At 49.8% G+C, this 14,431-nt stretch overlaps 1 protein-coding gene across 1 annotated transcript in view; it reads left to right on the plus strand.

Annotated features, from left to right (window-relative positions):
* Window positions 1-14,431, plus strand: part of LOC147097705 (microtubule-associated serine/threonine-protein kinase 1-like) — a 142,015-nt gene that overhangs the window by 66,424 nt on the left and 61,160 nt on the right. Inside the window, exons 6-8 of the mRNA XM_085971734.1 lie at window positions 121-196; window positions 6,225-6,434; window positions 10,631-10,732. Of these exons, the coding sequence (XP_085827860.1) occupies window positions 121-196; window positions 6,225-6,434; window positions 10,631-10,732 (388 nt within the window). The remainder of the gene's footprint in view (window positions 1-120; window positions 197-6,224; window positions 6,435-10,630; window positions 10,733-14,431) is intronic.

Genomic DNA, 14,431 nt, shown 5'->3' on the forward strand with positions numbered 1-14,431 from the left:
AGTAAGATGCAGCACCTGCAGGAGGGCGAAAGCAGAGCCATCTGAAGTCAATGCCAACAGTGGCTCTTATCATTGGGTTTGCTGGCCCTAGACTAACTTGTGGCATTCCATCTGTTGCAGCCCCGGCCGCTCTCCTTCCTGCTACGACAACGAAATAGTGATGATGAACCATGTCTACAAAGAAAGGTTCCCAAAGGTAAGGCTCGGCGTAGATTGAGCTTAGGTCCATTTTACCTGTGGTGTTAATCAGGCCTTTGAGTGACCGTCACTTTCTCTTTGATAATGGCATTGCACCAGTGACAATATGCTGTGAACAAATTGGCCATGAGTGTTAGGACTGATGTGCTGGGGGAGTGGGGGGTGAGGTGGAGGGAGTGGGGGGGTGAGGTGGAGGAGTAGGTTATCAGCCTTCGAAATGAAGCTTGAAGCGATTTGCCCCCGTGTATTACATACTGACTGCATCATCATTTAGCGTGCACTAAGCATTGCCATCCCATAAATTTCCAGTCACAATCAGTACTGAGGCAGTTCAGAGAAGGTTCACGAGGTTGATTCCTGAGATGAAGGGGTTGTCTTATGAGGAAAGGTTGAGCAGGTTGGGCCGATACTCACTGGAGTTTAGAAGAATGAGAGGGGATCTTATTGAAACATAAAAGATGCTGAGGGGGGTTGACAGGGTAGATGCAGAGAGGATGTTTCCCCTCGTGGGGGAATCTCGAACTAGGGGGCATAGTTTCAGAATAAGGGGGCACCCATTTAAGACGGAGATGGGGAGGAATTTCTTCTCTCAGAGGGTCGTGAATCTTTGGAATTCTCTACCCCAGAGAGCTGTGGAGGCGGAGTCAGTGAATATATTCAAGGTGGAGATGGACTGATTTTTGAGCTACTGGGGAGTGAAGGATTATGGGGAGCGGAGGGGAGTGAAGGATTATGGGGAGCGGGTGGGAAAGTGGCCAAGATCAGATCAGCCATGATCTCATTGAATGGCGCAGCAGGCTCGAGGGGCCGAATGGCCGACTCCTGCTCCTAATTCTTATGTCCTTATGTAGTATTCCTTCAGTGTGGACACCATCAAAGGCATGGAGCACTCGAGTCATGGGAGTCACCAAGGTATCTCCCGCCAGCATTAAGCAAACTCAAAATGGAATAAAACCATTCCCAAACTCCGTTGGGATCTCCTCTTAGGTCCAGATGACAGTGATAAACCAAACTGTTGCCTCATGGTCTGAGAATACGGTGTCTACTTGCAACAAGTCCTGATAGTTCTATTAAAACAACAGCGCATTAGATTTGATAGACCCCATTTTCTGTTGCTTTGTGGATGCTGGGATATCGCTGCTTCCTAAAGACATTCCCATCCTTCGCTCCCTGGACGACAAGAGAAGGGGAGGGAACGGAACTGACTCTAAGCTCCAGAACGTCCCTGAGCCAGTGGAGCTTGAACGGACAATGCGGAAGGAGATGGAGCTGGCGCTTTGCCATGGGCCACAGGTGGAGGTGGAATTGGGACCTCCAAGCATTATGGAAAGATGTCACATTCGTGCACGGTTGGGGCAGAGTACAGAGGTTTTCATTCTGCATCTAACCATGCCACACCTGACCTTGGAGGGCTTATCTCAGTCTTAAATGGCCGACCCCTTATCCTGAGACTATGCCCCCTAGTTCTAGAATCTCCAGCCAGGGGGAATCAACCTCTCAGCATCTACCCTGTCAATCCCCCGAAGTGGAACTGTCCCAGTCCCCTAATCTCACCCGTGTGAGCACACACTTCACACCACCACCTTCTCGAGGGCAACTAGGGACAGGCAATAAATGCTGGCCTTGCCAGCAACGCCCACATCCCAGGAACGAATTTTAAAAATGCAATTTAAAGAAAATTCACTTAAGTATACATATTCACATGAAGGAACTACCCTAAGGATACTTAATGAAACTTAGTATGATCTGATTGCAGGACTGAGATTGCAAAGTGCTTGAGCTTCACTCTTACAGTTTACGACTGCATTTGATGCCTTGCAGCTGTTCATGTGAATGTAGCCAATACCTGCTCTGATGTGAATTAGTGAGAAGCTGACTCCCCCGATGTAATCATAATTCATTTTCCTGGCAAACTGATGAGGCTGTTCATGGGAGCTGGCTGTATTTTAATCTGAAATTATTGCTGTGAATTTTACAATTCCCTCTCCGTCAGACTCCAAGCCTTCGCTTGTATACATGACCGATGGGACTTGGTGCCTGCCTCAAATGATAAGCGTCAATTTTTTGACAAATAAAAGAACTTGTAGGACATGCTACTAAAGGCTTCATTTATTTTAAGTCTCGCTGCAGTCGCTGTTCGCAGCCAGATAGTGAGAGGTTTGGTGCATTTTATTAAGAACATAAGAATTCAGAGCAGGAGTCAGCCATACGACCCCTCGAGCCTGCTCCGCCATTCGATAAGATCATGGCTGATCTTCTACCTCATCTCCACTTTCCCTCCTGATCCCCATATCCCTCGATTCCCCGAGAGTCCAAAAATCTATCAATCTCAGCCTTGAATATACTCAATGACTCAGCATCCACAGCCCTCTGGGGCAGAGAATTCCAAAGATTCACAACCCTCTGAGTGAAGAAATTTCTCCTCATCTCAGTCTTAAATGGCCGACCCCTTATCCTGAGACTGTGACCCCCTAGTTCTAGACTCTCCAGCCAGGGGGAAACAGCCTCTCAGCATCTACCCTGTCAATCCCCCTCAGAGTCTTGTATGTTTCAATGAGATCATCTCTCATTCTTCTAAACTCTAGGGAGTATCGGCCCATTCTACTCAATCTCTCCTCATAGGACAGCCCTCTCATCCCAGGAATCAATCTAGTGAACCTTCGTTGCACCGCCTCCAAGGCAAGTATGTCCCTCCTCAGATAAGGAAACCAAAACGGTGCGCAGTACACCAGGTGTGGTCTCACCAAGACCCTGTACAATTGTAGTAAGACTTCCTTACTCTTATACTCCAACCCCCCTTGCAATAAAGGCAACATGCCATTTGCCTTCCTTATTGCTTGCTGTACCTGCATGCTAACTTTCTTTATTTTAACACCGTGAGACACTTTAGTCCCGATATTTACGGGGAGAGTGCGCGGATCGGTGCTGGGGGTGGGAGATGTGGCGGGGGTGGGGTGAGAGGCCGCGATTGGCTGAAGCGGAGGCCGAAGGTTGGAGGGCGGAAGGGGGGGCACCTGCACTCCTGCTCCTCCTGGCCCACGAGGGGCGCTGGAAAACGCACTTACCGTCTGGAGCCGGCAGCTCCCACCTCCCTTTCACTGCTGGGTTTCCCGAGCCCCGGGAAACCCAGGCGGCAACGGTTAAATTTAAATCGGGTTTCCCAATTGCTCTGCGGGTGTCTGATCTAAATATGTTAATGAAGTGCCCGCCTCTCCACGGCAGGACGCGCGCACGCCACGAAACCTGCCGCCGCGAAAATGGCGGAAGGCACGTGCACGGCGAGTTGGGAACGCGTTCCCCGTTTTAACATTTTGTACCCGTCCCTCTCCCCTCTCCCGCCCGTAGTGGGGGTGGGAGGCTAAGATCAAGGCCTTTGATGCAGCTGCATAAATAACACAAAGGGACGTACTATATAAAGGCACAAGAGAATGGCTTCTGTCCGGCAATCCTTGCCTGTCGCATTCCTAACCTTGGCCAATGGCAGAGGTGCCGCACCATGGTGAGATACTGCCCCCCAGGGGGAAGAGAGGCAAATTCTGGATGGACACGTCACTCTCTCCTGCTCTTGCATTCCGTCTTGTGCTCGTTATATACTAGTCAAGGTCTTTGGGATTGGATTGGCCTATCTGTATCTCCCCTGGGTTGAAGAGGGGTGAGCAAGGAATGTTAAACTATTGACGGAAAGTCTAACAAAGTCCTCTTTTTTTGTTTTAGTGATGTAGGCGCTCCATGCTGGCATTTGCAAGTGTGGTTTGACCATAGAAACATAGAAGATAGGAGCAGGAGTAGGCCATTCGGCCCCTCGAGCCTGCTCCGCCATTTAATGAGATCATGGCTGATCATCCAAATTCAGTACCCTGTCCCTGCCTTCTCCCCATATCCCTTGATCCCTTTAGCCTTAAGAAATATATCCAACTCCTTCTTGAATATATTTAATGAATTGGCCTCCACTGCCTTCTGTGGTAGAGAATTCCACAGGTTCACCACTCTCTGGGTGAAGAAATTCCTCCTCATCTCAGTCCTAAATGGCTTACCCCTTATCCTTAGACTGTGACCCCTGGTCCTGGACTCCCCGACCAGGCTTGGTTGGCATTGGGTGGTGAGGGTCAACCTTGGCAGCGAAGCAAAGCGAGCGGGGCCGGATCGGCCGCCTGTTACACACCTCGCCTGATTTTCCTTACCGTTCAAGTGAATAGAAAGAAAAATTGTGGGGGGGGGTGGTTTAACGGGCAGCCGACCCGCGACACCCCCCACCCACCCCCCCGCAACCCCCTCTCGATTTGCTCATCTGCTGAGGTTGACTTTCACCCTGTGACGTCCACGCTGTTCAGCGGGTGGCAGATGCCACATAGTCACAATGCCTTCGGCGGGTATTGGGCTCCTGATTGTGGCCACGCTTCTGTGGCCAAGTGTAAAGTGGAGGACATGCACATCCCCGAAGAGAGAGAGAGACTCTCACGCTGAATCTCCTTGGACCCCAAGGGTTAAGTTACGAGGAGAGATTACGCAAACTGGTACAAAAAAGCAAAATACCGTGGATGCTGGAAATCTGAAATAAAAACAGAAAATGCTGGGAAACCGCTCAGCAGGTCAGGGCAGCATCCGTGGAGAGAGAAACAGAGTTAACGGTTCAGGTCAAAGACCCTTCGTCAGAACTGGAAAAAATTGGAGATGCAACAGATTTTAAGCAAGTGTGGGGGCCGGGAAAGGTGGGGGGGAAGAACAAAAGGGTAGGTCTGTGATAGGCTGGAAGGCAGGAGAGATTTAAGAGACATTAAGAGAGATTAAGAGATGGTGCAAGGCAAAAGGAGATGGTAATGAGACAAGTTAAGAAACAAAAGATGGCTCTAGATAAGGTGAAAATGGCACCCAAACTGATGTTGTATTCCCTGAAATTTAGAAGGTTTAAGGGGTGATTAGATCGAAGTTTCTGAGATATTAAGGGGAACTGATAGAGAGTAATTATTTCCATTGGTTGGGGATTCTCGGACCAGGGGGCATCGCCTAAAAATTAGAGCCAGACCTTTCAGGAGTGAAATTAGGAAACACTTCTACACACAAAGGGTGGTAGAAGTTTGGAACTCTCTTCCGCAAACGGCAATTGATGCTCGATCAATTGTTAATTTTAAATCGGAGATTGGTAGATTTTTGTTAACCAAAGGTATTAAGGGATATGGGGCAAAGGCAGGTATATGGAGTTAGGTTGCCTGATCAGCCATGATCTCATTGAATGGTGGAGCAGGCTCGAGGGGCTGAATGGCCTCCTCCTGTTCCTCCTGACCCCCCCCCCCCCCCCGCCACCAATCACCCCACGGTTGCAATCTGTTCTAGTGGCACCGTGAATAGAGACTGTGGGCTACAGCTGATCGTTAACATTGACAAAGTCGCTAGAACAGAAATTCATCAATTTATATCAGCGGGGGCTCTAGCCAGAATGGATCAAAGGTGGGGAGATGGAGTTGAGGTATGGATCAGCCAAGATCTGATTGAATGGTGGAACAGGCTCGAGGGGCTGAATGGCCTCCTCCTGTTACTAATGTCCGTCCCTAGACCAGCATTGAAAACCAGAACGCAGTGATAGGGAAGGAGCACGGTACAGTATATCAATAAGATTTCACTTGCCCCAAACCACTTCCTAATCAAGGGCTGGCCAAGGAGGGAGAGTGTGAGTACGTGTGTGTGAGTGTGAGTGCGTGTGTGTGTGCGTGAGTGAGTGTGTGTGCGTGAGTGAGTGAGGAGGAGATGGTTCTAACCATATATCATTCTTGTGGCCAGTCTTTTCACACAGGACTCCCGTAGCTTCCCAGCAATGCTAGCAGGCACGTAGCAGCTCAATAGACTGGCGGCCCCTTGAGATGAATGCTCAAGGATGCTCGTGTAGGAATTTCTTGGCCGTGGGGGCTTGAACCCCCTGCTCGAAAACCTAACATCTACCCACTGGATCACGCGAGCCCCCCTGACCTTCTGAGACAATTGAATATTCTCTTTGATCAGAGGCCAAACCTTGCGTGTAATTCCTTCCGTAGGCCACTGCGCAGATGGAGGAGAGGCTTCAGGAATTCTTCACCGTCAACGCTCCGGAGAATGTGCTCCCGTTGGGCGACGGAGTGCTTAGCTTCATCCACCACCAGATCATCGAGATGTCCAGGGACTGCCTGGATAAATCGCATGAGGGGCTCATCACCTCGCGCTACTTCTTCGAGCTGCAGGAGAACCTGGAGAAGCTGCTGCAGGACGTGAGTCAGTCCACGCGCCGCTAAACACGCGGGAATCTATTGTCTAGCGCCTCCCTCCCAGGCACAAGGCTGCCCAACAACAGGCCAATGTTTTGCTAATGTTATTAAAGTAGTCCAAGGGAAGTGCTTGGAAATGTTTGCCCCTCCAATGGGATTCCTTTGTCTTGAGAACGTCTACTTACCTTTTCACTAACATACCCATTTACTGTAGAGCGCTACAGAGCAACCTGAACCATGAGAGAGGACGTGGTCCAATGAAAAACATTGAGGATTAAATGTAAGCAGGCACTTTGACTGAGTGCAGCATTAGAGGACACAAGTTTAAATTATTAAACCAGAAGAGAGACTAGAGGTTAGAACCATCTCCCCCTCACTCACGCACACACACACACTCACTCTCACTCACTCACACATACACTCACTCACGCACACACGCACACTCACTCTCACTCACTCACACATACACTCACTCACGCACACACGCACTCACACACTCACACGCACACACACACTCACTCACTCAGATTCACACACTCACTCACCCACTCACTGCCTCTCTCACTCACTGCCTCACTTACTCACACTCACTCACTCACACACATACACTCACACACTCACTCACCTCACTCACTCACTGCCTCACTCACACACACACACTCACACTCACTCACTCACACATACACTCACTCACGCACACACACGCACTCACGCACTCACACGCACACACACACTCACTCAGATTCACACACTCACTCACCCACTCACTGCCTCTCTCACTCACTGCCTCACTTACTCACACTCACTCACTCACTCACACACATACACTCACACACTCACTCACCTCACTCACTCACACACACACTCACACTCACTCACTCACACATATACACTCACTCACTCGCACTCACTCACACACATTCACTCACACACTCACTCACCTCACTCACTCACTGCCTCACTCATTCACTCACTCACTGCCTCACTCACTCACTGCCTCACTCACACACACACACTCACATACACTCACTCACTCACACTCTCTCACTCACTGCCTCACTCACACTCACTCACTTACTGCCTCAGTCACTCACTCACTGCCTCACTCACTCACACTCACTCACTCACATACACTCTCACTCACTCACTCACAATCACTAACTCACTACCTCACTCACTCACTGCCTCACTCACTCACTCACTGCCTCACTCACTCACTCACACATACACTCACACTCACTCACTGCCTCACTCACTCACACACTCACACATACACTCACACTCACTCACTGCCTCACTCACTCACACATACACTCACTCACTGCCTCACTCACACACTCACACATACACTCACACTCACTCACTGCCTCACTCACTCACTCACACTCACACATACACTCACACTCACTCACTGCCTCACTCACTCACTCACACATACACTCACACTCACTCACTCACTCACTCACTCACTCACACACTCACACATACACTCACACTCACTCACACACATACACTCACACTCACTGCCCCACTCACACTCACTCACTCACTCACTCACTCTCACTCACTCTCACACTCACTCACACATTCACTCACTCACACACACTCACACACATACACTCACACTCACTGCCCCACTCACTCACTCACGCACGCACGCACTCACTCACTCACTCACTCACTCATGCACACACGCACACCCAATATATGATTGGGAATGGGTGTGGTGGTGATAGTGATGGCTGAAGACTAAGATGATCACATACTCCATAAAGAGCAAAGAAAGGTTTGTAATTCTATATCATCTTATCACATCTTTCAGAAATGTCCCAAAGGACTTCACATACTATGAATTACTTTGAAGTGAAGTCACTGTTATTATGTAGGAAAACACAACAGCCATTTAGTACACAGCAAGATTCCACGAACAGTAATGAGATGAATGGCCAATTGTTTTCCGAGATGTTGATTGAGGTCGAATTGTTGGCCAGAACACTCTGAGAATTCCCTGATACAATAACAAAATACTGCAGATGCTGGCAATCTGAAATAACAACAGAAAATGCTGGAAATACTCAGCAGGTCAGGCAGCATCCGTGGAGAGAGAAACAGAGTTAACGTTTCAGGTCTGGGACCCTTCATCAGAACTGGAAAAAGCTGGAGATGGAACAGGTTTTAAGCAAGTGTCAGGGCAGGAAAAGGGGGGGAGGGGAGGAAAGAACAAAAGGGAAGGTCAGTGATAGGCTGGAAGACAGGAGAGATTAAAAGTTGCAAAAGGGAATGGCAGAATCATCAACAGCTGCCGTGTGAAAAAATAGGGCAGTGGTCTGAAATTGTCGAACTCGATGTTGAGTCCAGAAGGCTGTAAAGTGCCTAATCGAAAGATGAGGTGCTGTTCCTCGAGCTTACGCTGAGCTTCCGTGGAACAATGCAAGAGGCCGCGGACGGTGAGGTCCAAGTGGGAATGGAGCGGTGAATTAAAGTGACAGGCGACCGGAAGCTCGGGGTCACCCTTACGGACTGAATGGAGGTGTTCCGCAAAGCGGTCATCCAATCTGCGTTTGGTCTCCCCAATGTAGAGGAGACCGCATCGTGAGCAGCGAATACAGTATACTAGATTGCAAGAAGTACAAGTAAATCGCTGTTTCACCTGGAAGGAGTGTTTGGGGCCCTGGACAGTGAGAAGGGGGGAGGTAAAAGGGCAGGTGTTGCATCTCCTGCGCTTGCACGGGAAGGTGCCGTGGGAAGGGTGTGGGGCTGTTGGGGAGTACTTGAGGGGTGGACCAGGGTGTTGCGGAGGGAGCGGTCCCTGCGGAATGCTGAAAGGGGAGGGGAGGGGTAGATGTGTTGGGTGGTGGGACCACGCTGGAGGTGGCGGAAATGGCGGAGGATGATCCGTTGAACGTGGAGGCTGGTGGGGCGAAAGGTGAGGACAAGGGGAACCCTATCGTGGATCCGGGAGAATTCCCTGCTCTTCTTTGTACAGTGCCATGGGATCTTTAACTACTTGTTTGAAGGGCGGTCTCTTCAAGAATGAGGCACTGCCTCCATATAGCACTTCAATGTCATCCTAGATTATGACTCCAATTCTGGAGTGGGGTTTGAACTCACTCAGAGATGAGAGTGCCACCAAGTGAGCCAAGCTGACACAATGGTTCTTGTGCTGCTGGAGTGGGATGGGCGAGATGGAATGTCAGAGGGACATCAGGTAGGGATGAACAGTGTGGTTCAGCAATGATCTAACTGAATGGCGGAGCAGGCCTGAGGGGCTGAATGGCCTAGTTTTGTTACTAATGTTCCTATGTGGTATTGATAATTATCCTTGCATTTGTTTAATAACCTTTGGGGAGCAGGGAGTACTTATAACGAGTTCTCCATCAGGAAAGTAAATGATTAAAGTCTCTTGCAGGGTAGATTGTGCTTGGTCTGTGGAAGGACCATTACTCTCTTCCGTTTCATGTTTTGATTTGATTTAGCGTATTAATAATCTTTGTATAGACTGGATGTTGAGGCACCAGTGATGGGGAGACAGGTCCGTTCCTACTTTCGCCGAGTTCCTTTATTTCAGTCATAGTCCATAGCGAAGCATCAGAGGGCAATAGTCTTCACAGTGATGAGCAGATCGTACCACTCTCGCAATTCCTGTCATCTAGCCTAAAGCAACATTGGCGGTGTCATGGGAACAGAATGCGCGGGGCGGGGGGGGAGGGGTGCATGACAACTTTTTAAAAACTTCTAAACAAATACATGGCCAATATTTACAGCACTTGCCTCTCCAGTTGCCAGCAGCTTTAATTCATGCCTTGCCTGAATTATACAATCTTACAGCATTGAAGGAGGCCATTCGGCCCATCGTGTCTCTGCCGGCTCCATGTGAGAGCTGTCCAGTTAGTCCCACTTCCCAATGCCCTTTCTAAAAACAAAAGATAATGATCTCTTCCAACAAACCTCCACCAAAATGGTAAAGAATTGAATTAACTTTAACACCCATCTTACTATGTGAATATTCAGTCAGTGCTGGTAACGCCATTGGGTGAACCGACTGGCCATGATGGGGCCTAGGAGCTGAATTAACATCAGTCATCACCTCAAGGCGCTCTTGTTGTTTCAGTTGCGTGCGCTCATTCACCGCCCTCGCAGGGATCAGCGCGTTCCAGCCAAGCTCTGTTAACCAGCAATATCTCTTGACTCCCCTCCAGGCGCACGAACGGTCCGAGAGTTCAGAGGTCGCCTTTGTGACGCAGCTGGTGAAGAAGCTCCTGATCATCATTGCGCGGCCTGCGCGGTTACTCGAGTGCCTGGTAAGCCACTTTGCTTCGCAGCAAATCCAACGCACGCGTTCCAGTTCCCCGATGATAGTACACCCAGTGATGCAAGTATGACCTTCAAGGGCCACGTCAAGATGGAGCCTTCGGCTTTACTCTGGGCTGGCCCTGAAAATGCTTGCCTGCAATCATGTGACCCGTAGCAAGCCTACGTCATGCAGGTCACATGTAAGTCTTCTCTTGTAGATTTGTTAACGCACTTATCACCTGTAAACAGCGAATGGTAATCTCTAAGCGACTGTCCATTTTACTAAGGGTTTTGCCATTCTGGCTGCCTACCATGCAGAGTTAATTTACAACAAATCGCATTTATATAGCGCCTTTAACATAGTAAAACGTCCCAAGGCGCTTCACAGGAGCATTACCAGACAATAATTGACAGCAAGCCAATGAAGGAGACAGTAGGACAGGCTGGTCAAAGAGATAGGTTTTAAGCAGCCTCTTAAAGGAGGAGAGAGAGGCGGAGAGGTTTGGGGAGGGAATTCCAGAGCTTCGGGGCCGGGCAGCTGAAGGCACGGCCGTCAATGGTGGAGCGAAGGAAATCGGGGATGCGCAAGAGGCCAGGAGGTGGTTTGGGCCTTCCTACACTCCACACTGCCTCAGCCTTACTGTCAATAATCAGTTGGGAACCATAGCCCTACACGTTGCTCTATACTTCCTCCGAGAGAATAGACTTAAGAGACTGGAGTGAGTAAGGCGATTTGTGTTCGAGAGCATGAAATCCTACACACACGAACCGCAGACCTAAATGCATGGCAAACCCTGTGATGGCTGGTGCCTGATAGAATCGTCGAATGATACAGCACAGAAGGAGGCCATTCGGCCCATCGTGCCTGTGCCGGCTCTTTGAAACGAGCTGTCCAATTAGTCCCACTGCCCCCCCCTTTGCTCTTTCCCCCTAGCCCCGCAAAACGAATTCAAGCTGCCATGGGGGGATTTGAATTGGTGGTCTTTGGATTATCAGTCCAAGTGACATAACCACTACACGACCGAACCCCCTTGATTTGCGTTCAGCTCGTTTAATTTCGTGGATGCGACTGCTGCCAACGAACCGGAAGATTGCGCAGAAGCGTTGTGCGCAGGCGCGCTTTCGGTTCCTTACGGCAACGGGCTGGTTAGAAAAAGCCGGGAAGGGAACGGGCTCGTTTTACAAAAAGCAGAAACATCATACTTCCCGGTTATTGGCGCATCCAGATTAATGCGCTTCTGCGCAGCTTCCGGTCGTTGGCAGCAGTCACTCCGTTATTTAATTTAATGCCGCAGGCAGGCGTTCCACCATCTACAAGGCGAGTGTTGACGTAAAAAAACTACTAGGCACTTGGTCTAAGCATTAAACAAAGCTTTAATCAACTGTTTTATAACATGGAGGCCTAGTTATGTCCTTCACTAGTTCCTGTTAAGAATGTCCTGCGCAAGCTGGGCCCGTGCCCGAGTATTTATACTCTTCCTGGACAGCGCCACCCGCAGGCCGCTCAGTATTATTTCATAAGTCTTTCTTTCATGAATGACTGATTCATGTCAAGTGTCTCACCTCCTGACTCTCCAAAGCCTTTCCACCATCTACAAGGCACAAGTCAGGAGTGTGATGGAATACTCTCCACTTGCCTGGATGAGTGCAGCTCCAACAACACTCAAGAAGCTCGACCCCATCCAGGACAAAGCAGCCCGCTTGATTGGCACCCCATCCACCACCTTAAACATTCACTCCCTCCACCACCGGCGCACCGTGGCTGCAGTGTGTACCATCTACAAGATGCACTGCAGCAACTCGCCAAGGCTTCTTCGGCAGCACCTCCCAGACCCGCGACCTCTACCACCTAGAAGGACAAGGGCAGCAGGCGCATGGGAACACCACCACCTCCAAGTTCCCCTCCAAGTCACACACCATCCTGACTTGGAAATATATCGGCCGTTCCTTCATCGTCGCTGGGTCAAAATCCTGGAACTCCCTCCCTAACAGCACTGTGGGAGCACCTTCACCACACGGACTGCAGCGGTTCAAGAAGACGGCTCACCACCACCTTCTCAAGGGCGATTAGGCATGGGCAATAAATGCTGGCCTTGCCAGCGATGCCCACATCCCATAAACGAATTAAAAAAAAGGCTGCTTTCACTGCTGAAAGACCCCATCCGTATCCGTGGCCGGTGGGCTACTTTTGCAGATTCTGGCATCGGCAAGTGAGTTTCAAAACAAGAGCCACCAAACCCCACCCCCCTCCCCCTCCCCTGCCACCGCCCACCTCAGTAATGAGTCTCCAAACACAGGCGGTTTGGGAATCAACAATCCATAAAACAGCAAGCCCGACCTGACGTCGTCATCGCTTTCAGAATTTGCTCCTTCACACACGATCTCACAGCTGGAGCACAAGCTCCTTCCTGGCAGGGGAGCACAGCCGAGTGCTGGGAAACACTCTCGTTCGGAATGAATGACTTCATGCCCTGCAGAAAGAACTTGTCTCTGTTTCAGGTTATTAACTCCAAGGCACGGTCGGCCTAGCAGTCTCCTGTCTCTCCCCACCGACCCCCCCGCTGCGCCACTCCCCACCAACACAAAACTCAGTCATTTTGATTTTGAGATTGACACATCAGTGCGTCTGGCACTGATAGTGCGATCCTTTGCATGAAGAGGTAGTCGAATACCGATCGTTCAAGCTTACACTCGAGTTAGTGGTCTCACTCGCAAGGGCCTCCAGGAAAGCTGTCGCTCCGAGGAAGCCGGGAAATATTCCTTTAAGGTTTGGGACTGAGGTGCATTGTTCTCCCGAAGCTGGCCCCTGCGTATACCTAACCCAAGAGTGATGCCAATACTGCCTGGCTGCAGTGGGAAATCTTCCATTAATCATCACTGACATATCTGAGCTTGATAAACAGCTATTTAACAACACCGTGCATTTATACAGCGCCTTTAATGTAGTAAAACGTCCCAGGGCGCTTCACAAGAGCGTCATCAGACAATATTTGACACTGAGCCACATAAGGAGATATCAGGACAGGTGACCAAAAGCTTGGTCAAAGAGGCAGGTTTCAAGGAGGAGAGAGAGGTGGCGAGACGGAGAGGTTTAGGGAGGGAATTCCAGAGCTAAGGGCCCAGACAGCTGAAGGCACGGCCGCCAATGGTGGAGCGATGAAAATCGGGGATGAGCAAAAGGCCAGAATTGGAGGAGCGCAGAGATCTCGGGGGGGGGTTGTAGGGCGGTTAAATAAATCCCCAATTTTTGAAAGTTTTTTTTTATTGACTCTCGGGATGTGGGCGTCACTGGCAAGACCGACATTTATTGCCTGTCCCTAGTTGCCCTGAGGGTACTTTCTTGAACCGTTGGTTTGATGCAATTGAGTGACTTGCTCGGCCATTTCAGAGGGCAGTTAAGAGTCAACCACGTTGGTGTGGGACTGGAGTCACATATAGGCCCAGACCCGGGTAAGGACGGCGGGTTTCCTTCCCGAAAGAACCAGTTGGGGTTTTAGGACAATCCGATAGCTTCATGGTCACTTACACCCTCGAAGATAATCAAAGTCTCTGACGTAAGAAAACTACTAGGCAATTGGTCTAAGTGTTAAATAAAGCTTTAATCAACTGTTTTTCAACATGGAGGTCTAGTTGTGTCCTTCACTAGTTCCTGTTAAGAATGTCCTGCGCAAGCTGGGCCCGTGCCCGAGTATTTATTCACTCCCTGG

Source organism: Somniosus microcephalus, chromosome 31, assembly GCF_052327205.1.
Source record: "Somniosus microcephalus isolate GS21.2 chromosome 31, FLI_Smic_1.0, whole genome shotgun sequence".
Lineage (NCBI taxonomy): Eukaryota > Metazoa > Chordata > Chondrichthyes > Squaliformes > Somniosidae > Somniosus > Somniosus microcephalus.